Here is a 21610-nt window from a genome sequence, read left to right as displayed (position 1 = left end):
CTGAACAATAAAAGTTAAAAAATCAGTTGGCAGGGTTTAAAATTTAACTTTGTTAACAGGCAGTTAAAGGAAGTTAACTTACGAGAAGACTTAACTCCACAAGTAGAAGCACAGTCAAATACTACATTTTCTGAGGTTTTATCTGTTTACCTGAAGGGTTCCTGGCAAATTGCTTTGTCAGCAATGCTCAATATATATGTCAGTATTTCCATCCAAAATAAGAGAAAAGGGTGTTTAGAATTATAGCTTGTACTTTGGTCCTTGGATCAATAACTTAGCTTTGAAAGAGTTTAATGGATACCAGTGACTGATATCAAAATAATATCAAAGGATAACCCAATTCTCTCTCTTCTGCACTCAAAACTTTTTATCTCAGCATGGTGATACTAACTTTGCAAAATCCAGTACTACTAATCTGGCTATTTATATACCATAATCAATGGAACCGGTTCCAGATCAACACTTGCTGTTCCAAGAGCAAAACTTCACTCATACTTTGTCTGAGACAATCTGCTTAGTACTAGATTATACTTCTTATCACATAATGCCCTATGACAGATGGCACAGTTTTAGAGCCAGAGTCCATTAGAAATAAACGAACAAAAGAAAAATCCTTTGTGATGCAGAGAAAGGGAAATGCTTATATACTGTTGATGGGAGTGTAAATAATTACAACCTGTATGGAAAATAGTACGGAGATTTCTCAAATAACTAAAAATAGAACAACAATTCAATCTAGCAATCCCACTACTGTGTATCTACCCAAAGGAAAAGAAATAATACATTTACTTGTATGTTTATTGCAACACTAAAAAAAGATACATTTACTTGTATGTTTATTGCAACACTATTCACAATAGCAAAGATGGAATCAACATAAATGTCTATCAATGGATGATTAGAAAAAGAAAACGTGGTATATATACACAATGGAATACTATTCATCTGCAAAAAAAAAAAATGAAATTATGTCTGTTGCAGTAACATAAATGGAACTGGAGGCTTTTATCTTCCGTGAAGCAACTCAGAAACTGAAAAATACCACATGTTCTCACTTAGAAATGAGAGCTAGATAATGTGGAATAATAGACACTGGAGACTCAGAAGAGTGGAGGCTATGAGGGGGGAGCAGATAATAAAAAATTGCTCAGTGAATATAATGTACATTATTCAGGTGATGGATACACTAAAAGCCCAGACTTCACTACCTACATAATATAGCCATGTAACAAAACTATACTCATAACCCTAAAATTTATACAAATCAAAAAAGAAAAAGCCTTCTTCTGAAATGGAGAATTGAGAACCAATGTCAAACAGATATAAGAGCAAACAACCCTGAGGCCAAAAAAGGTGAACATAAACCTAAATTTTTCAGTATATTTTGACCATTGTGCCCAATCATCTCTAATTTAGATAACACATAAACTTTAATGTTATTAATATTACATTATCAGTTTAAATACTTTTCAGGTTTCATTTTGAATCTGTAACCTGCTAGTAGAAAGTATATGTCTTCAGGTCAATAACCAGATATTAAGGTCTAGATTACACTGAAAAATAGATTTTTTGAAGATATCTGTGTGTGTGTGTGTGTGTGTGTGTGCACGCAATTATATATAAAACTGTCTCCCTGGTAGCAATTATCAATCAATCAGAAACCACTAACTGGAAGACAATAGTAAATATATGTCTGTAATATTGATTTGGTTTTCAACTATTCTTAGACTTGTAATATTTCACTAATTATTTATTATTATTCCATTTAGCCTGACATGAAGATTCAGAATGGGTATGCACAATTTTAAATGGAGTGTACAGAGAACAATGCCTTCTCTCACATTAGTAGCATCTGGGCTATAATAACTTCTGTCATCTGAATAAATAAATGGCCATAAAACATGCAATAATGAATAAAAATATGAAAAAGCAAAATATTTTAAAAATCCAATAAAAATAATCCATTCTGCAGATTAGTCAGCTACCACAACAGCATCTTCAACACAAAATTGATATATTCACATAGCAGACAAAACTTTAGATAACTGAAAATAAAGATACAAATTTCCACAAAACAGAGAATTTTAACTATCACCTTGTTGGTGATAGCGACTCAATGTGTGTTCGTCTGTATTGTTTAAGTGTGTGCACCAATGGCCCTCAAGTATACTCCCAGCATTTAGTATTTTATACTACAGAGGGGAGGAAGAGAAGTTCACTTACTGGGACAGCAATGGGACAGGAGAGACGGGCTGGCTGCCAGATAATCCACTGGATATAGGGGACACACTATCCATGAAAGACCAATGCCATCATTGAAGTTGATCGTGCTGTTTCTTTTTTATGTGAGTTATCTGTTGTTCCATCCAGTGCTGGATTGTTTAGTGTTTTCCTTGGCTACTCTGACACCAAAAACAAGCAGGCAGAAGTTTCGGAACTTCCATTACCAATAGCTGGCATTGTAATGATCTTTGATCCTTCTGTGGTTAGACCCCTCCCCTGACATGGTAACCATATACATGATATTCTGCTCTTCCTCTGCATTAAAAGACAATACTTCTGGCCATCATTAATTATAAAAGAGTAAATTACATAGTGTGATCTATTGTTGAAGTTCACGTATAAAAATCACTGCACCTAAAGAAGACAAAAACTGGTGCTGAGAAAAATCATTAACTGAAGCTAGGTTTCACAAAAGGTATCCTGAATGATGGGTTAATGTTGAGCTTAATTTTTGTGCATGGTGTGAAGGGTCCAAATGTACTTCTTTTCGCGTGTGTTCAATTGTCCCATCATCATTAGTTGAAAAGATTATTCTTTCTTCCCACTTAACTGCTTTAGCACTTTTGTCAATAATTAATTGACCATCATTATTAGGGTTTATTATTTGAATTTATAATTTTGTTCCACTGATTTATATATCCATCCTTATGGCAGTACTACACTGTCATGAATATTGCATGTATTTTCTTTTTAAACTTTTATTTTAGGTTCACGGTACATGTGCAGGTTTGTTATACAGGTAAACTTGTGTCACAGGGCTTTGATGTACAGATTATTTAATCACCCAGATAACAAGCATAGTACCCAGTAGTTATCTTTTTCTTCTCCTCTCCTTCCTCCCACCCTTTACCTTTTGGTAGGCCTCAGTGTCTGTTGTTCCTCTCTTCGGGTCCATGTATTCTTATATTTAGCTCCCACTTACAAGTGAGAACATCTTGATTTTCTGTTCTTGTTAGTTTGCTAAGGATAATGGCCTTGTGTTCAATCCATGTTTCTACAAAGAACATGATCTTGTTGATTTTTATGGCTGCATAGTATTTCATGGTATATATGTACCACATTTCTTTTATTTATTTATTTTTTTGAGATGGAGTTTTGCCCTTGTTGTCCAGGTTAGAGTGCAATGGTGTGATCTCAGCTCACTACAACCTCTGCCTCCTGGGTTCAAATGATTCTCCTGCCTCAGCCTCCCGAGTAGATGGGATTAAAGGCATCCACCACCACACCTGGCTAATTTTGTATTTTTAGTAGAGACAGGGTTTCTTCATGTTGGTCAGGCTGGTCTCCAACTCCCGACCTCAGGTGATCCACCCATCTCAGCTTCCCAAAGTGCTGGGATTACAGGTGTGAGCCACAGCACCCAGCCTGTACCACATTTCTTTATCCAGTCTGCCATTAATGGGCATGCAAGTTGACTCCATGTCTTTGCTATTGTGAACAGTGCTGCAATGAACACATGTGTGATTGTGTCATTATGAAAGAGCAATTTACATTCCATTGGGTATATACTCAGTAACAGGATTGCTGGGTCGCATGGCAGCTCTGTTTTTAGATCTTTGAGGAATCACCACACTACTTTCCACAATGATTGAACTAGTTTACATTCCCACCAACACTGTATAAGTGTTCCCTTGTCTCCAAAATCTTGCCAGCATCTGTTATATTTTAACTTTTTACTAATAGCCATTCTGACTGGTGTGAGATGGTATCTCACTGTGGTTTTGATTTGCTTTCTCTAAGGCTCAGTAATACTGAACTTTTTTCTTATGCTTGTTTTAATAAGGTTGTTTTTTTCTTTTAAGATTTTTAAGTTCCTTACAGATGCTGGATATTAGACCTTTGTCAGAGGCACAGTTTGCAAAATTTTTCTCCCATTCTGTAGTTTGTCTGTTCACTCTGTTGATAGATTCTTTTGCTGTGCAGAAGCTCTTTAGTTCAATCAGATCACATTTGTCAAATTTTGCTTTTGTTGCAATTGCTTTTGGTGTCTTTGTCATGAAATATTTGCCAGTTCCTATGTCCAGAATGGTATTGCCCAGGTTATCTTCCAGGGTTTCTATAGTTTTGGGTGTCTTTGTCATGAAATATTTGCCAGTTCCTATGTCCAGAATGGTATTGCCTAGGTTATCTTCCAGGGTTTTTATAGTTTCGGGTTTTACTTTTCAAGCCTTTAATCAATTTTGAGTTGATTTTTGTATATTGTGTAAGAAAGGGGGCCAGTTTCAATCTTCTGCATATGGCTAGCCAGTATAAACTAGCACCATTTACTGAAAAGGGAGTCCTTTCCTCATTGCTTGTTTTTTTTTTTTTTTTTTTCAGCATTCTTGAAGATCAGATGGTTGTAGGTATGTAGCCTTATTTATGGATTCTCTACTCCATTCCATTGGCCTATCTGTCTGGTTTTGTACAGTACCATGCCTTTTTGGTTACTGGAGCTCTTTAGCATAGTTTTAAGTTGAGTAGTGCGATGACTCCAACTTTGTTCTTTTTGCTTAGAATTGCCTTGGCTATTCAGGCTCTTTTTTTGGTTCCATATGAATTTTAAAATAGATTTTTTAGTTCTGTGAAGAATGTCACTGGTAGTTTTATAAGAATAGCACTGAATCTGTACATTGTTTTGGGCACTATGGTCATTTTAACAATATTTCCTCTTCCTCTCAATGAGCATGGAATGTTTTACCATTTGTTTATGCTCACATCTGACTTCTTTGAGAAGTGTTTTGTAATCCCCAATGTAGAAATGTTTCACCTCCCTGGCTATCTATATTCCTATGTATTTTATTCTTTTTGTCATGATTGTGAATAAAATTGCATACCTGATTTGGCTCTTGGCTTGGCTGTTGTTGGTGTATAGGAATGCTAGTGATTTTTGTACATTGATTTTTGTATTCTGAAATTTTGCTGAAGTTGTTTATCAGCTTAAGGACTTTTGTGCTAAGATTATGGAGTTTTTGATATACAGAATCAAGTCATCTGCAAGCAGGGATAGTTTGACTTCCTCTCTTCCTATTTGGATGTCCTTTACTTCTTTTTCGTGCCTGATTGCTTTAGCCAGGACCTCCAATGCTATGTTGAACTGGAGTGGTGAGACAGGGCATCCTTGTCTTGTGCCAGTTTTCAAGAAGAATACTTCTAGCTTTTGCCAATTCACTGACATGTTGGCTGTGGGTATAACATAGATGCCCCTTATTATTTTCAAGTATGTTCCTTCAATTCCTAGTTTGTTGAGAGTTTTTAACATGAAGCGATATTGAATTTTATCAAAAGCCTTTTCTGCACCTATTTAGATGATCATACGGGTTTTGTCTTTAGTTCTGTTTATGTGATGAATCACATTCATTGCTTTGCATGTGTTGAACCATCCTTGCATCTTAGGAACAAAACCTACTTGATCATGTTGGATTAGCTTTTTGATGTGCAGCTAGATTTGATTTGTTAGTATTTTGTTAAGGATTTTTACATCAATATTCTTCAAGGATACTGGCCTGAAGTTTTCTTTTTTTTTCTTTTTTATTATTATTATACTTTAAGTTCTGGGATACACGTGCAGAAAGTGCAGGTTTGTTACATAGGTATACACATGCCATGGTGGTTTGCTGCACCCATCAAACCATCATCTACATTAGGTATTTCTCCTAATGCTATCCCACCGCTAGACCGCTACTCCGCAACAGGCCCCAATGTATGATGTTCCCTTCCCTGTGTCCATGTCTCCTCATTGTTCAACTCCCACTTATGAGTGAAAACATGCAGTGTTTGGTTTTCTGTTCCTGTGTTAGTTTGCTGAGAATGATGGTTTCCAGCATCATCCATGTCCCTGCAAAGGACATGAGCTCATCTTTTTTTATGGCTGTATAGCATTACATGGTATATATGTGCCACATTTTCTTAATCTAGTCTATCATGGATGGGCATTTGGGTTGGTTCCAAGTCTTTGTTATTGTGAATAGTGCCGCAATAAACATACATGTGCATTTGTCTTGACAGCAGAATGATTTATAATCTTTTGGGCATATACCCAGTAATGGGATTGCTGGGTCAGATGGTACTTCTGGTTGAAGATACTTGAGGAATCACCACACTGTCTTCCACAATGGTTGAACTAATTTACACTCCTATCAACAGTGTAAAAGCATTCCTATTTCTCCACATCCTCCCCAGCATCTGTTGTTTCCTGACTTTTTAATGATCACCATTCTAACTGGCATGAGATGCTACCTCATTGTGGTTTTGATTTGCATTTCTCTAATGGCCAGTGATGATGAGCTTTTTTTCGTATGTTTCTTGGCCGCATAAATGTCTTCTTTTGAGAAGGGTCTGTTCATATCCTTCAACCACTGTTGATGGTCTGGTTTGTTTTCTTCTTATAAATTTAAGTTCCTTGTAGATTCTGGATATTGGCCCTTTGTCAGATGGACAGACCAAAAATTTTCTCCCATTCTGTAGGTTGCCTGTTCACTCTGATGATATTTTCCATTGCTGTGCAGAAGTTTTTAAGGTTAATAAGATCTGATTTGTCAATTTTGGCTAATGTTGCCATTGCTTTTGGTGTTTCAGTCACAAAGTCTTTGCCCATGCCTATGTCATGAATGGTATTACCTAAGTTTTCTTCTAGGGTTTTTATGGTTTTAGGTCTTCCATTTAAGTCTTTAATTCATCTTGAATTATTTTTCGTATAAGGTGTAAGGAAGAGGTCCAGTTTCAGTTTTCTGCATAGGGCTAGACAGTTTTCCAAACACCATTTATTTAATAGGGAATCTTTTCTTCATTGCTTGTTTTTGTCAGTTTGTCAAAGATCAGATCATTGTAGATGTGTGGTGTCATTTCTGAGGCCTCTGTTCTGTTTCATTGGTCTATATATCTGCTTTAATACTAGTACCATGTTGTTTCGGTTACTGTGGCCTTGTAGTATAGTTTGAAGTCAGGTAGCATGATGTGTCCAGCTTTGTTCTTTTTGCTTAGGATTGTCTTGGCTATATGGGCTCTTTTTTGGTTCCATATGAAATTTAAAGTAGTTTTTTCTAACTCTGTGAAGAAAGTCAGTGGTAGCTTGATGGGGATAGCATTGAGTCTATAAATTACTTTGGGCATTATGGACATTTTCACGATATTGATTTTTCCCATCCATAAGCATGGAATGTTTTCCCATTTATTTGTGTCCTCTCTTATCTCCTTGAGCAGTGGTTTGTAGTTCTCCTTGAAGAGGTCCTTCACATCCCGTGTAAGTTGTATTCCTAGGTATTTTAATCTCTTTGAAGCTATTGTGAATGGGAGTTCATTCACGATTTGGCTCTCTGTTTGTATATTATTGGCGTATAGGAATGCTTGTGAATTTTGCACATTGATTTTGTATCCTGAGACTTTGCTGAAGTTGCTTATCAGCTTAAGGAGATTTTAGGCTGGGGTTTTCTAAATATACACTCATGTCATCTGCAGACAGAGACAATTTGACTTCCTCTCTTCTTATATGAATACTATTTATTTCTTTCTCTTGCCTGATTGCCCTGGCCAGAATTTTCAATACTATGTTGAGTAAGAGTGGTGAGAGAGAGCATCCATATCTTGTGCCAGTTTTCAAAGAGAATGCTTCTAGCTTTTCCCCAATCAGTATGATATTGGCTGTGGGTTTGTCATAAATAGCTGTTATTATTTTGAGAGATGTTCCAATTATCTCAAAATATTGTGCTAAGATTATGGAGTTTTTGAAATATAGAATCAAGTCATCTGCAAGCAGGGATAGTTTGACTTCCTCTCTTCCTATTTGGATGCCCTTTACTTCTTTTTCCTGCCTGATTGCTGGAAATCAGTATTGAGGGTCTGTAGTATAAAGGGGTGTTGATTATTTTCAAAGGCCTTTTCTGCATCTATTGAGATAATCATGTGGTTTTGTCATTGGTTCTGTTTCTGTGATGGATTACGTTTATTGATTTGCATATGTTAAATCAGCCTTGCACCCCAGGGATGAAGCCAACTTGATCGTGATGGATAAGCTTTTTAATGTGTTGTTGGATTCAGTTTGCCAGTATCTTATTGAGGATTTTCACATCAATGTTCATCAGGGATATTGGCCTGAAATTTTCATTTTTTTGTCGTGTCTCTGCCAGGTTTTGGTATCAGGATGATGCCGACCTCACAAAATGAGTTAGGGAAGAGTGCCTCTTTTTCTGTTGTTTGGAATAGTGTCAGAAGGAATGGTACCAGCTCCTGCTTGTCCTCTGGTAGAATTCAGCTGTGAATCTGTCTACTCCTGAGATTTTTTTGTTATGTCTCTGCCAGGTTTTGGTATCAGGATAATGTTGGCCTCATAGAAGGAATTAGGGAGGAGTCCTTATTTTTCAACTTTTTAGAATTGTTTCAGTAGGAATGCTACCAGCCCTTCTTTGTACATCTGGTAGAATTTGTGAATTTATCTGGTCTTGAGATTTTTTTGGTTGGTAGGTTATTACTGATTCAATTTCAGAGCACATTATTTACCAATTATGTTTAGAGATTCAATTTCTTCCTGGTTCAGCCTTGGGAGAGTGTATGTGCCCAGAATTTTATCAATTTCTTCTAGATTTTCTAGTTTGTATCCACAGAGGTGTTCATAATAGTCTCCGATGGTTATCTGCATTTCTGTGGGGTCAGTGGTAACATTCCCTTTTTCATTTCTGATTGTGTTTACTTGGATCTTCTCTCTTTTCTTCTTTGTCTCCCTAGTCATTTATCTAGCTTATTAATTTTTTTCAAAAGACCAGCTCCTGGCTTTGTTTATCTTTTGAATGTTTTCTTTGTGTTTCAATCTACTTCAGTTAAGCTCTGATTTTGACTATTTCTTGTCACCTGCTTCCTTTGGGGTGGTTTGCTCTTGCTTCTCTAGTTCTTTTTAGTTGTTATGTTACGTTGCTAATTTGAGGTCTTTCTAACTTTTTATGTGGATGTTTAGTGCTAAAAATTTCCCTCTTAACACTCCCTTAGCTCTGTCCCAGAGATTCTGGTATAGTGTATCTTTGTTCTCAATCATTTCAAAGGACTTCTTGTTTTCAGCCTTAATTTCATTATGTACTCAAAAGTCATTCACAAGCAGATTGTTTAATTTCCATGAAATTGTATAGTTTTCAGAGATTTTCTTAGTCTTGAATTCTATTTTTATTGTACTGTGGTCTGAGGGCTAATATATGCTTTTGGTTCTTTTGCATTTGTTGCAGATTGTTTTATGTCCAATTGTGTAACCAATTTTAGATTAATTTGTACTCAGTGCAGATGAGAAGAATAGATATTATGTTGTTTTGGGGTAGAGAGTTTCACAGATTTCCATCAGATCCATTTGGTCCAGTGTTCAGGTCCTGAATATCTTTGTTAATTTTCTGCCTCAATGATCTGTCTAATACTCTCAGTGGGGTGTTGAAGTATCTCACTATTATTGTGTGGAAGTTTCTTTGAAGGTCTCTAAGAACTTGCCTTATGAATCTGGGTCCCCCTGTGTTGGATGCAAATATATTTAGGCTAATTAGGTTTTCATGTTGAATTAAAACCTTTGCCATTATGTAATGGCCTTCTTTGTCTTTTTTGATTTTTTTTTTTTCTGATACTAGACAAGATGTTTAAAGTCTGTTTTGTCTGATATTAGAATTGCAACCCTTACTTTTTTTCTGTTTTTTATTTGCTTGGTAGATTTTTCTCCATCCCTTTATTTTTAGCCTACGGGTGTCACTATACGTGAGATGGGTCTCTTGAACACAGCATACCACTGGGTCTTGCTTCTTCATCCACTTTGATACTCTGTGCCTTTTAATTGGTGTATTTAGTTCGTTTACATTCAAGGTTAGTACTGATACGTGTGGATTTGATCCTGTCATCATGTTGTTAGCTGTTTATTATGCTGATTTTTGTGGTTGCATTAAAGTTCCACTGGTCTGTGTACTTAAGTGTGTTTTTGCACTTGCTGGTCTTTCCTTTCCATATTTAGTGCTTCTTTCAGGAGTTCTTGTAAAGCAGGTCTGGTGGTACTAAATTCCCTCAGCATTTGCTTGTCTGAAAATGATCTTATTTCTCCTTCACTTATGAAGCTTAGTTTGGTCAGATATGAAATTCTTGGCTGGAATTTCTTTTCTTTAAGAATGTTGAATATAGGCCTCCAATCTCGTCTGGCTTATAGAGTTTCTGCTAAGAGTTACACTGCTATTCTGATGGGCCTCCCTTTCTGGGCGACCTGTCCTTTCTAGCTGCCTTTAATATTTTTTCTTTCATTTTGACCTTGGAGAATCTGATGATTATGTGTCTTGGGGATGATATTCTTGTGAAGTATTTCGCAGGGGTTCTCTGCATTTCCTGAATTTGAATCTTGGCCTCTCTAGCTAGGCTGGGGAGGTTCTCATGAATGATATCCTGAAATATGTTTTCCAAATATGTTTTCCAAGTTATTTCTCCCCATCTTTTTCAAAGATGCCAATGAGTCATAGATTTGATCTCTTTACATAATCCCATATTTCTTGAAGATTTTGTTCATTCCTTTTCATTCTTTTTTTTTTTTTTTTTTTTAACTGTTGTGTGACTGTCTTATTTCTGGGATTCCAGATGCCCATGAAGAGAGTGAGTTGTTCCTTGCTTGTTCAACTCACCCACTCCACAGGAGTCACTGAAGGCCATGAACAAGTCCCAGTGTGCAGTAGCCCTGTGCAGGGTTCCCAGCTTCCTCCCCTTTCAGCCCAGCATCTGTTTCTTCCTTCTGCCTGCTCTCAATACCTTTCTTCTGAAGATCTGCTAGGAGTGTACCAGTTTTCCTGATGTCCCAGTCCTTTGGTGGGAAATGTTCCTCCTGCCTGGGTCTAGTTGGCCATCTTGGAGCCCTCTGTGTATATTCTTTCTCTATTTTTCCAAAAAAAGTTACCATAAATGCAACAGCTTAAAATAACCCAAATTCACTAACTCACAGTTATGTAGGTCAAAAGGCCAGACCAACTCGACTAGGTTCTACGTTTAGTTTCTCACAAGACTGAATCCAGGTTGTTGGCTGAGCTGTGATCTAATTTGGAATATCTGAGGAGGAAACTGATTCCAAGCTCATTCAGGTTGCTGACAGAATGTAGCTCCTTGTGGTTGTAGGACTTAAATCCTCATTTTCTTGCTGTTAGCCATGAACAATCCTCAGCTTTGAGCCCCATTCATCTTTAAAGCTAGAAGTGGTGAGATGAATCCTTTCCATGTTTCAAATCTCTCTGATTTCATCTTTCACTCTCAGCTAAAGAAAATTCTCTGTTTTTCTCATTTATTATATTGGGCCTACCCAGATAATCTTTTTAAATATATAACATAACATAGTCGCAAGAGTGAAACCATTTTGCCATGGGGCCAAGGTCATGTGAGCCATCTTAAAATTCTACCTACTATACCATAGCTTTAGAACAAATTTTGAAACCGAAAAGATTAATCCTCCACTCTTCTCATCGTTCTCAAAATTGTTTTGGCTTTTCTTACTCCTTTGCATTTCCATATAAATTTTAAGACTGTTTTACCAGTTTTTACAAAAAAGGAATTATCAAAATCTGCTGGCATTCTGATCAGGATTGCAACAAATCTGTAGATCAATTTGGGGAAAATGGCCAATCCATGACCATGGAACCTATTTCCATCTATTTAGATGTTCTTTAGTTTCTATCAGTCATGTTTTAATGTCTTCAGTGTTAAAGTCTCGCACTTCTTCTGTTAAGTATATCCGTATTTTAATTGTTCATTGGTAATCAACAGAAATAAAACTGATTTTTACATATTGATCTTATATCCTGCATCCTCGCTGAACTCATTTATTGATTCCATCACCATTTTTTGTGGATTTCTTACGATTCTCTATATACAGTATCATGTTTTTTATGAATAAAGATGGTTTTACTTCCTTTCCACTAACTTAATTCCAGGAGTATACGGAAAATTCGCTCTAATATAGCTCCCTCCCTTCTCGTCTCCCTTGTGCAAATGTATGCACACATGTACACACACACACACACACACACAATCTTTATATCTTATAAGCTCAATACAGGATTATTATTGTTTTATTCAGGTGTATAAAATTGTTTAAGAAAAGGGAAATACATATCTTAACTGGTGCTTTTTATTTCTTTGTGTGGATTTGAGTTACTACTTCATGTCATTTTCCTTTCATATAAACAGACTTCTATTAGCATTTATTGTAAGGCAGGTAAACTAGTACTCTTAGTCTTTGTTAATGTTGAAATGCCTTTAAATCACCTTAAGTTTTGAAGAATAGTTTTGCTTGACTGTCACAGTTTCCTTTTCCCTCAGCTCTTTGAATAAGCTGTTGTACTGCCTTTTCCTGCATTGTTTCTGATGAGAAGCCTGCTGTTATTCCTATTCTTGTTTTTTCTTTGTTTGTTGGTTTTTGTTTACCATGGCAGGCCTAGCAAGGAACAATTCTTGTTTTACCTACAGACCTTTTAGTCTGTGAGGAGTTTAATAGTATAAAGAGCTTCACATACTCTTTTTTTTTTTTTTTTTTTTGTCTTTTGTCAATTAGAAGTATGATGATGCTTCTGGATTGTCAATAAAATCTAGGCTTATAAGTTGAAGATAGCATAGTATTAGACAGAATTAAGACACATATTACACATTAAGTACACATTAAAAAGAACAAAATAAAATTAGGTAAAATTTTAACCAAAAGAATATACGAAAGTAGTCACAGAATAGGAAGCAGTCATAAGACTGTGTGTCCGTAAGTACTATAAAACTTTTTTTTTTTTTTTTCGGCCAGGCATGGTGGCTCATGCCTATAATCTCAGTACTTTGGGAGGCCAAGGTGGGTGGATCACCTGAGGTCAGGAATGTGAGACAAGCCTGACCAACATGGTGAAACATCATCTCTACTAAAAATACAAAAATGAGCCGGGTATGGTGGCACACACCACCATGCCTGGCTAATTCTCTCTCTTTTTTTTTTTTTGTATTTTTATTAGAGACAGGGTTTCATCATGTTGACCAGGCTGGTTTCGAACTTCTGATCGCCTTTTAATAACACTATAGAGACAATAGTGATAACAACCATCAATAGACATTAAATTTGTACTAAGCAATGATCCATCTTTAGTAAATTTCAGATTCTTGACCTGTCTGTGACCCAGACCTACTAAGAAATATGGAACAAGTAATCACAGGGAAATAAAGAAGTTTCTCTAACAAGCCTTTTACCAGATCAGAGGAACTGAAATACAATATCCATTGCCCATGGTTAAAAAGTAATCATTTTACCAATTTTAAGGAAAAAAAAGAAATTCCAAGAAAATTATAAAGCTACTTTATATCTACCTGCCAAAGTAATGCAGAGTTAATAACAATGGTAAAATAGGCTTATCTACCAACATTTTCAAACTGGAGTAGGAGAAGCTATTCAAAATGCTGCCTAGGCTTTATCTTATTACAAAGAGTACTGAGGAAATATGACAACTTTTGTAAAATGGTATAGGCTACAAATAAGACAAAAATGGAAGTTATGAGCATTATAAGTGAAGTAACACTAAGTTTAGATTTAAAAAAGAGTAACACTCTCCTATAACAAGAAAAGGCTATATTATAAAATGTACATTGACCAAAACTATGGTTATTAGACCCTACCATGTTCAAGACTAGGATTGTACTATAGCTATAAGTACTATAGCTATAAGTACTATAGGATTGTACTATTAAGATAATGGGGTAATATACACACATCAAATAAATACTACAACTTGAATAGAACAAGTGAAGAACCTCTCTAGAACCCACTATGAAGAACTTATAATGCTGAATAAATTACAGAAGAAATGTAGAATGCAGTTATCTTTAAGAAAAAGAGAAAGAGGATGGGGAGAAAACAAGAAAAAAAAATCACCTTGTAAATAAAGCCAACTTCTTTTCAAGGAAATGGCAGATGTCAAAAACAAAAATCATAAGCTAGGGTATTCTTCTGGAGAACTGTGGATTTAATAGACTACAAGCAAAACCATAATATGCGAGAGAGTAACCAATACGAAGGAAAAACAGAACAAGTCTCTCAAAGTCAAATAAATGCCTCATGAAAAAGGATCTGCTGCCATTGCCATCATAAAATCTGAAGGTAAAATTTTTAAAATTTTAAGAATAAAATTTTATGTTTTATCTGACACTGTGGCTCCTTACAAGGAAAGAAAACAGTTTCCCACCATCTCTCTAGCATATTTGTGCTCTAGAGTTTAAAAATCTGTATGTCAGATTAAGAGCCAAGGAGAGTTAGTTATAGAAACAAGAATATCTAAAGCCAAATTTTAACAATTTTAGTTATCTCAAATTTTTCTTGTCTTTCCTTCTTCACAAACTATAGTGCCAGATTGGCTTGGTTCATATCTTGGCTTTGCCAACCTGTTAGCTGTATGACCTAGCCGATTCATTCATTCTGCCTCTGGGAGAGGCATAAAACAGAGATAATAACCTACCTTATATTTCATTGAGTTAGGATTAAATGATTTAACATGTATTAACAAGTAGTACGTACTACATAAATGTTTGTTAAATACAAATTAATGAAAAATTAGTATTTCTTAAGCCAAGACCTTTGTTAGGCTCCGAGTGTACAAAAACCAATGCAACAAGATGCCTGTTTTCAAAAAAGCTGATAAGGGTGATAGATGAATGATGTAACAACGATTACAAAATAACAAAAAAGGTGACACTACAGAGATGGGCACAGTCTATTTGCAAGTACATAAACAGAACATGTAACTTCATGACAAGGTAAGTGGGAGGTGGGAAGAGAATTAGGTCAGTGACATCACTGAGGTTTACAGTTTTCACAATGATGCCCTTACTGCAAGGAAATAGACTTATTGGGCAAAACCTCCAAGAAATCACTAGCTTAAATACAAATCAATAACACCTAAGAAAGTTTTATGTTCCTCCAGTTTCAAAGTAAATAGAAAAAGGTCTCCTCTAGATGTCTTTAGGATCCCCTGGTGACTATATCTTCACTATCAGCTCTGTATCCTTACGATAAGACTATTAACACTGGTAAATGAAAGATTCCTCCATCTCACCTCCCATATCCTTGTCAAATGGATTGGCCTTCCATTTTGTGCCCTCGTCACACATCTATGTCATGAAGGAGCAGTAAGTAGAAACGTAAAACTGAAGGTCTGAAATCTGATCTTCCAACTACCATTTTCTCTTACCCCCTGAAAAGCAGTAGGTAAAAGCCATCTTAAAAACTGCCTGACTTGTTTTCAGTGTAGCAGGGAAACTTCACATAAACAATCAAAAATAGCTGCCACCTTCCTCTGCCTCTTTTTATCAGCTATGTTTTAAGAAAACAGAACAAAAGAAAATATTTCAGATCAAACTACAAACAAACGATTTATACTTTGGCTATTTCAATTTTGTTGATCTTTTCAAAAAATCAGCTCCTAGATTTATTGATTTTTTGAAGGGTTTTTTGAGCCTCTATCTCCTTCAGTTCTACTCTGATCTTAGTTATTTCTTGCCTTCTGCTAGCTTTTGAATTTGTTTGCTCTTGCTTCTCTAGTTCTTTTAATTGTCAAGTTAGGGTGTCGATTTTAGATCTTTCCTGCTTTCTCTTGTGGGCAATTAGTGCTATAAATTTCCCTCTACACACTGCTTTAAATGTGTCCCAGAGATTCTGGTACGTTGTGTGTGTGTTACCATCGGTTTAAAAGAACATATTTATTTCTGCCTTCATTTCGTTATTTACCCAGTAGTCATTCAGGAGCAGGTTGTTCAGTTTCCATGTAGTTGTATGGTTTTCAGTTAGTTTCTTAATCCTGAGTTCTAATTTGATTGCACTGTTGTCTGAGAGACAGTTTGTTGTGATTTCTGTTCTTTTACATTTGCTGAGGAGTCCTTTATTTCCAATTATGTGGTTAATTTCAGAATAAGTGCGATGTGGTGCTGAGAAGAATGTATATTCTGTTGATTTGGAGTGGAGAGTTCTGTAGATGTCTATGAGGTCCACTTGATGCAGAGTTGAGTTCAATTCCTGGATATCCTTGTTAATCTTCTGTCTCGTTGATCTGTCTAATATTGACAGTGGGGTGTTAAATTCTCCCATTATTACTGTATGGGACTCTAAGTCCCTTTGTAGGTCTTTAAGGACTTGCTTTATGAATCTGGGTGCTCCTGTATTGGGTGCATATATATTTAGGATAGTTAGCTTTTCTTGTTGAAATGATCCCTTTACCATTATGTAATGGCCTTCTTTGTCTCTTTTGATCTTTGTTGGTTTAAAGTCTGTTTTATCAGAGACTAGGATTGCAACCTCTGCTTTTTTTTTTTTTTCCAATTGCTTGGTAGATCTTCCTCCAGCCCTTTATTTTGAGCCTATGCTCTGTACATGAGATGGGTCTCCTGAATAGAGCACACTGACAGATCTTGACTCTCTATCCAATTTGCCAGTCTGTGTCTTTTAATTGGGGCATTAAGCCCATTTACATTTAAGGGTAATATTGTTATGTGTGAATTTGATCCTGTCATTATGATGTTAGCTGGTTATTTTTCCCGTTAATTGATGCAGTTTCTTCATAGCACTGATGGTCTTTATAATTGGGCATGTTTTTACAGTGGCTGGTACCAGTTGCTCCTTTACATGTTTAGTGGTCCCTTCAGGAGCTCTTGTAAGGCAGGCCTGGTGGTGACAAAGTCTCTCAGCATTTACTTGTCTGTAAATGATTTTATTTCCCTTCACTTATGAAGCTTAGTTTGGCTGGATATGAAATTCTGGGTTAAAAATTATTTTCTTTAAGAATGTTGAATATTGGCCCCCACTGTTTTCTGGCTTGTAGGGTTTCTGTCAAGGGATCTGCTGTTAGTCTGATGAGCTTCCCCCCTTTGTGGGTACCCCAACCTTTCTCTCTGGCTGCCCTTAATATTTTTTCCTTCATTTCAACCTTGGTGAATCTGACAATTATGTGTATTGGGGTTGCTCTTCTCGAGGAGTATCTTTGTGGTGTTCTCTGTATTTCCTGAATTTGAATGTTGGCCTGTCTTGCTAGGTTGGGAAAGTTCTCCTGGATAATATCCTGAAGAGTGTGTTCCAACTTGGTTCCATTCTCCCCATCACTTTCAGGTACACCAATCAAACTTTTCACATAGTCCCATATTTCTTGGAGGCTTTGTTCATTTCTTTTTACTCTTTTCTTCTCTTATCTTGACTTCTCGCTTTATTTCATTAATTTGATCTTCAATCACTGATATCCTTTCTTCCACTGGATCAAATCGGCTATTGAAGCTTGTGCATGCATCACAAGGTTTTTGTGCCATGGTTTTCAGCTCCATCAGGTCATTTAAGGTCTTCTTTACAGTGTTTATTCTAGTTAGCCATTCATCTAACTTTTTTCAAGGTTTTTAGCTTCCTTGCAATGCGTTAGAACATCCTCCTTTAGCTCAAAGAAGTGTGTTATTATGGACCTTCTGAAACCTACTTCTGCCAACTCTTCAAAGTCATTCTCTGTCCAGCTATGTTCCATTGCTGGCGAGGAGCTGCAATCCTTGGAGAAGGGGCACTCTGGTTTTTAGAATTTTCAGCTTTTCTGCTCTGGTTTCTCCCCACCTTTGTGGTTTTATCTACCTTTGGTCTTTGATGTTGGTGACCTAGAGATGTGGTTTTGGTGTAGATGTCCTTCTTGTTGATGTTGATGCTATTCCTTTCTGTTTGTTAGTTTTCCTTCTAACAGTCAGGTCCCTCAGCTGCAGGTCTGTTGGAGTTTGCTGGAGGTCCACTCCAGACCCTGTTTGCCTGGGTATCTCACCAGTGGAGGCTGCAGAACAGCAAATATTGCAGAACAGCAAATATTGGTGCCTGGTCCTTCCTCAGGAAGCTTCGTCCCACAGGGGCACCTGCCTGTATGAGGTGTCTGTTGGCCCCTACTGGGAGGTGTCTCCTATTCATGCTACACGGTGGTCAGGGACACACTTGAGGAGGCAGTCTGTCCGTTCTCAGAGCTCAAATGCTGTGCTGGGAGAACCAGTGCTCTCTTCAGAGCTGTCAGATAGGAACGTTTAAGTCTGCAGAAGTTTCTGCTGCCTTTTGTTCAGCAATGCCCTGCCCACAGAGGTGGAGTCTGTAGAGGCAGTAGGCCTTGCTGAGCTGCAGTGGGCTCTGCCCAGCTCGAGTTTCCCGGCCACTTTGTTTACCTACTGAAGCCTCAGCAATGGTGGACGCCCCTCCTTCTGCCAGGCTGCAGCCTCGCAGATTGACCTCAGACTGCTGTGCTAGCAGTGAGCAAGGCTCTGTGGGAGTGGGACCCGCCGAGCCAGACACGGGAAAGAATCTCCTGGTCTGCTGGTTGCTAAGACCGTGGGGAAAAGCCCAGTATTTGGGCAGAGTGTCCCGTTTTTCCAGGTACAGTCTGTCATGGCTTCCCTTCGCTAGGAAAGGGAATCCCCTAACCAGAAGTGGGTCTTTAGGGCTTATTTCAATCACATCTGATAGGGTTCTGAGCATTCATTTAATTATATAATACATACCATTTGGCGATATGTATATAAATGTTTATATAAACACTCTCCTATATACTTACATGATCAATACATGTATGCAAGCATATGCAAAATATCCTAATATTCTCCAATTAAAGTTTTTATAAGTCCACAATTAACTTTCATTATTCTAAAAAATAAACAAGAATTAAGAAAGGCTTATTTGTGATTTCCATAAGGACAATGAGTAACAAACAGCCCACCTTATCTTCTTCATTAAGTAACAGAGCAGTGTTTTCTTTACCCTTCTGGCTGTGCTTTCATCCAACCAGAAGCTTCCCCACTGACCCACACAGACTTCTTCAAGTAATCATTCCTTACCTTTGGTCCCAGGAACAGGAGGAGAAAGGAAAGGGGGAGGGAAAGACATCAACTCAATCACATGCAGTAGCTACATGTTTTAAAACAATATTATATACTGTGAGGAAATTAACATAAAAAGCAAATGGCTCTTCTGACACCTTGCTGATCCACTGAAGACAAGAAAAGTAAAATTAAAGATGCTTACCTGCTGTTTCTGCATTCTAGCAGCACCAAGTTCTGAGAGAGACATGGTGAGCTTCTCTTGTTGTTCTGACAAATATTTCTGATACAGGCTTAGAAGTTCTTGGCATTCTCTATACTGTAGCTGAAGAGGTGAGGTTGCAAATTAAGGTGAAAAAACCAAAAAATTGATTCAAACTGCATCCATCAATGCTGCTTTTCATATTCCAATAAACAAAACAGAACCAAAAATGCAATCATATTCGGTGAGACAGTCATAAGTATACAGTCTTCAGATAAAAGTTACATGTATTCCTCCCCCAAAATGATAAAGCAATACTTCACAAAAAGAGTAGCAAAGAACATCCCATTTGAAAACAAATTTATTCCTTGATTCTTTAAATTTGAAATAAAAACAAATGTAGATACATGCAAAGGAACTCTTACCTCACACCATATTTAAAAAAACAAAACAAGCTGAAAATGTATCATTGATCTAAACATAAGAGTTAAAACTATAAAACTCTTAGCAGAAAATACAAAAGTACATCTTTGTGACCTTGGATTAGGTGATGATCACTTAAAAGCACAAGTAATCAAATTAAAAAAAAAATAGATAAATTGGGCTTCAAAATGTAAAATGACTGTGCTTCAAAGGGCATTATTTAAAAATTGAAAAAAACAACCCCCTGAGTGAGTGAAAATATTTGGAAACGATACGGTAAAGAATTTGTGTCCAGAATATATAAACACCTTGTAAAACTAAACAATAAAAAGATAATGAGTACAATTTAAAAGTGGGCAAAGGCTTTGAATAGACATTTCCCAAAACAAAATATGCAAATGGCCAAGAAGCATAAGAAGAGATACTCAACATAGCCATTAGGGAAAAGTAAATAAAAAACACACTGGGATACCATTTTGCATTCACTAAGATGACCATAACCAAAAAGACTAACAAGCACTGACAAGGACATGAAGAAACTGGAACCCTCCTAAATAACTAATGGGAACATAAGACTGTGCTGCCACTTTGGAAAATAAGTTAGCTGTTTCACAATGTTAGAGATTTTTTTGACATATGACCCAGCAATTCTACTCCTAGGTATATACTCAAGAGAAGTGAAAATATGTCCTGAAGAATATTAAATATATAAGCAAAGACAACTTTTGAAAGAACATATGTCCACACAAAAACTTGTATATACATATTCAACATGGAATTATTCCTATAGTAAAAAAGTAAAAACAATCTCAATGTCCACGGATAAATAAACAAAATGTGGAATATTTATAAATGGAATATTATTCAGCCATCAAAAAGCAATGAAGTACCGCTACAAGCTACAACATGGATGATCCTTGAAAATATTATGCCAAGTAAAAGAAGCCAGACACAAAAGGCCATATATTGCATGATTTCATTTGTATAAAATGTTCAGAACAGGCAAATATATACAGACAGAAATAGATTAGTGGTTGCTAAGGGTTAGGGGAGAAGAAATGGAGAGCAACTGCAAACAGGTATGAATTTTGGTGGAAAGGTAATAAATACGTTCAGGAATTACAAAGTAGTTGTGTTTGCACATTTTTGGAATATACTCAAAACCATTTAATTATATAGTTCAAAAGAGTGAATTTTATTTTACATGAATTATACACAATAAAGTTATTATTTGAAAAAATCAGTATGGGGTACAAATAGTAACACTGTTCTGATAAGAGTACTGACAATTTACACAGAAAGTTCCTAACTGTATTAAAGAGAGTATAATTTGATATTTTTTGTTAAGTTTTTCAGTTAAGTCAATATTTCATTAATAAAACCATGAGCGGGAAATATTCTGAACCCATATCTCCCTACATTTTTTATAATTTTATAATTTGGTATAAAGAACATGGCAATTTAACCTGGGGTACCCTCTCTCACAATTCGTAAAACTTGCCAAGTGTTCAAGATGAAAATACTAAATCAGAAAACGTCAGCTAACTTTGTAGACCAGTGCCTGGGAGACAAATAGTTCTACCCAAGAGAGAGTTCTGTTCCTTATTTTTCTTTGTGGTAATTTCCTCCCCAGGCTCTTTGTCCCTTCAGTACATTTTCAAATCTCCCCTTAACACTTACTTATGTATGCTGTTAGTATACGAATTACTATCCAATGAGATTTATTCTGTATAAATACTTTTACAACAGGTCATCATGATTAAGGGTCGAAATATTATTTTTTAAAAGTCAAAATGGTGTCTGGTTTCAGTATTTCTTAACATTTTCATAACCTAATCATTGCTTCTGGGCAGATTCTTGTGCTAATAACTTTTGCCAATCATGACTGCATAAATAACTAATTGC

At 36.4% G+C, this 21610-nt stretch overlaps 1 protein-coding gene across 4 annotated transcripts in view; it reads right to left on the bottom strand.

Annotated features, from left to right (window-relative positions):
- KIAA1328 (KIAA1328 ortholog) overlaps positions 1-21610 on the bottom strand; it is a 399895-nt gene that overhangs the window by 247911 nt on the left and 130374 nt on the right. For 3 of the 4 annotated variants that reach the window (XM_025365278.1, XM_025365279.1, XM_025365281.1), the window contains one exon: positions 19286-19413. In XM_025365278.1, coding sequence (XP_025221063.1) covers positions 19286-19413 — 128 coding nt within the window. The remainder of the gene's footprint in view (positions 1-19285; positions 19414-21610) is intronic. The other variant, XM_025365280.1, reaches the window with a different exon arrangement.

Source organism: Theropithecus gelada, chromosome 18 (genome assembly GCF_003255815.1).
Source record: "Theropithecus gelada isolate Dixy chromosome 18, Tgel_1.0, whole genome shotgun sequence".
Taxonomy (NCBI): Eukaryota; Metazoa; Chordata; class Mammalia; order Primates; family Cercopithecidae; genus Theropithecus; species Theropithecus gelada.
This window is presented reverse-complemented; position numbering and strand designations above follow the sequence as displayed.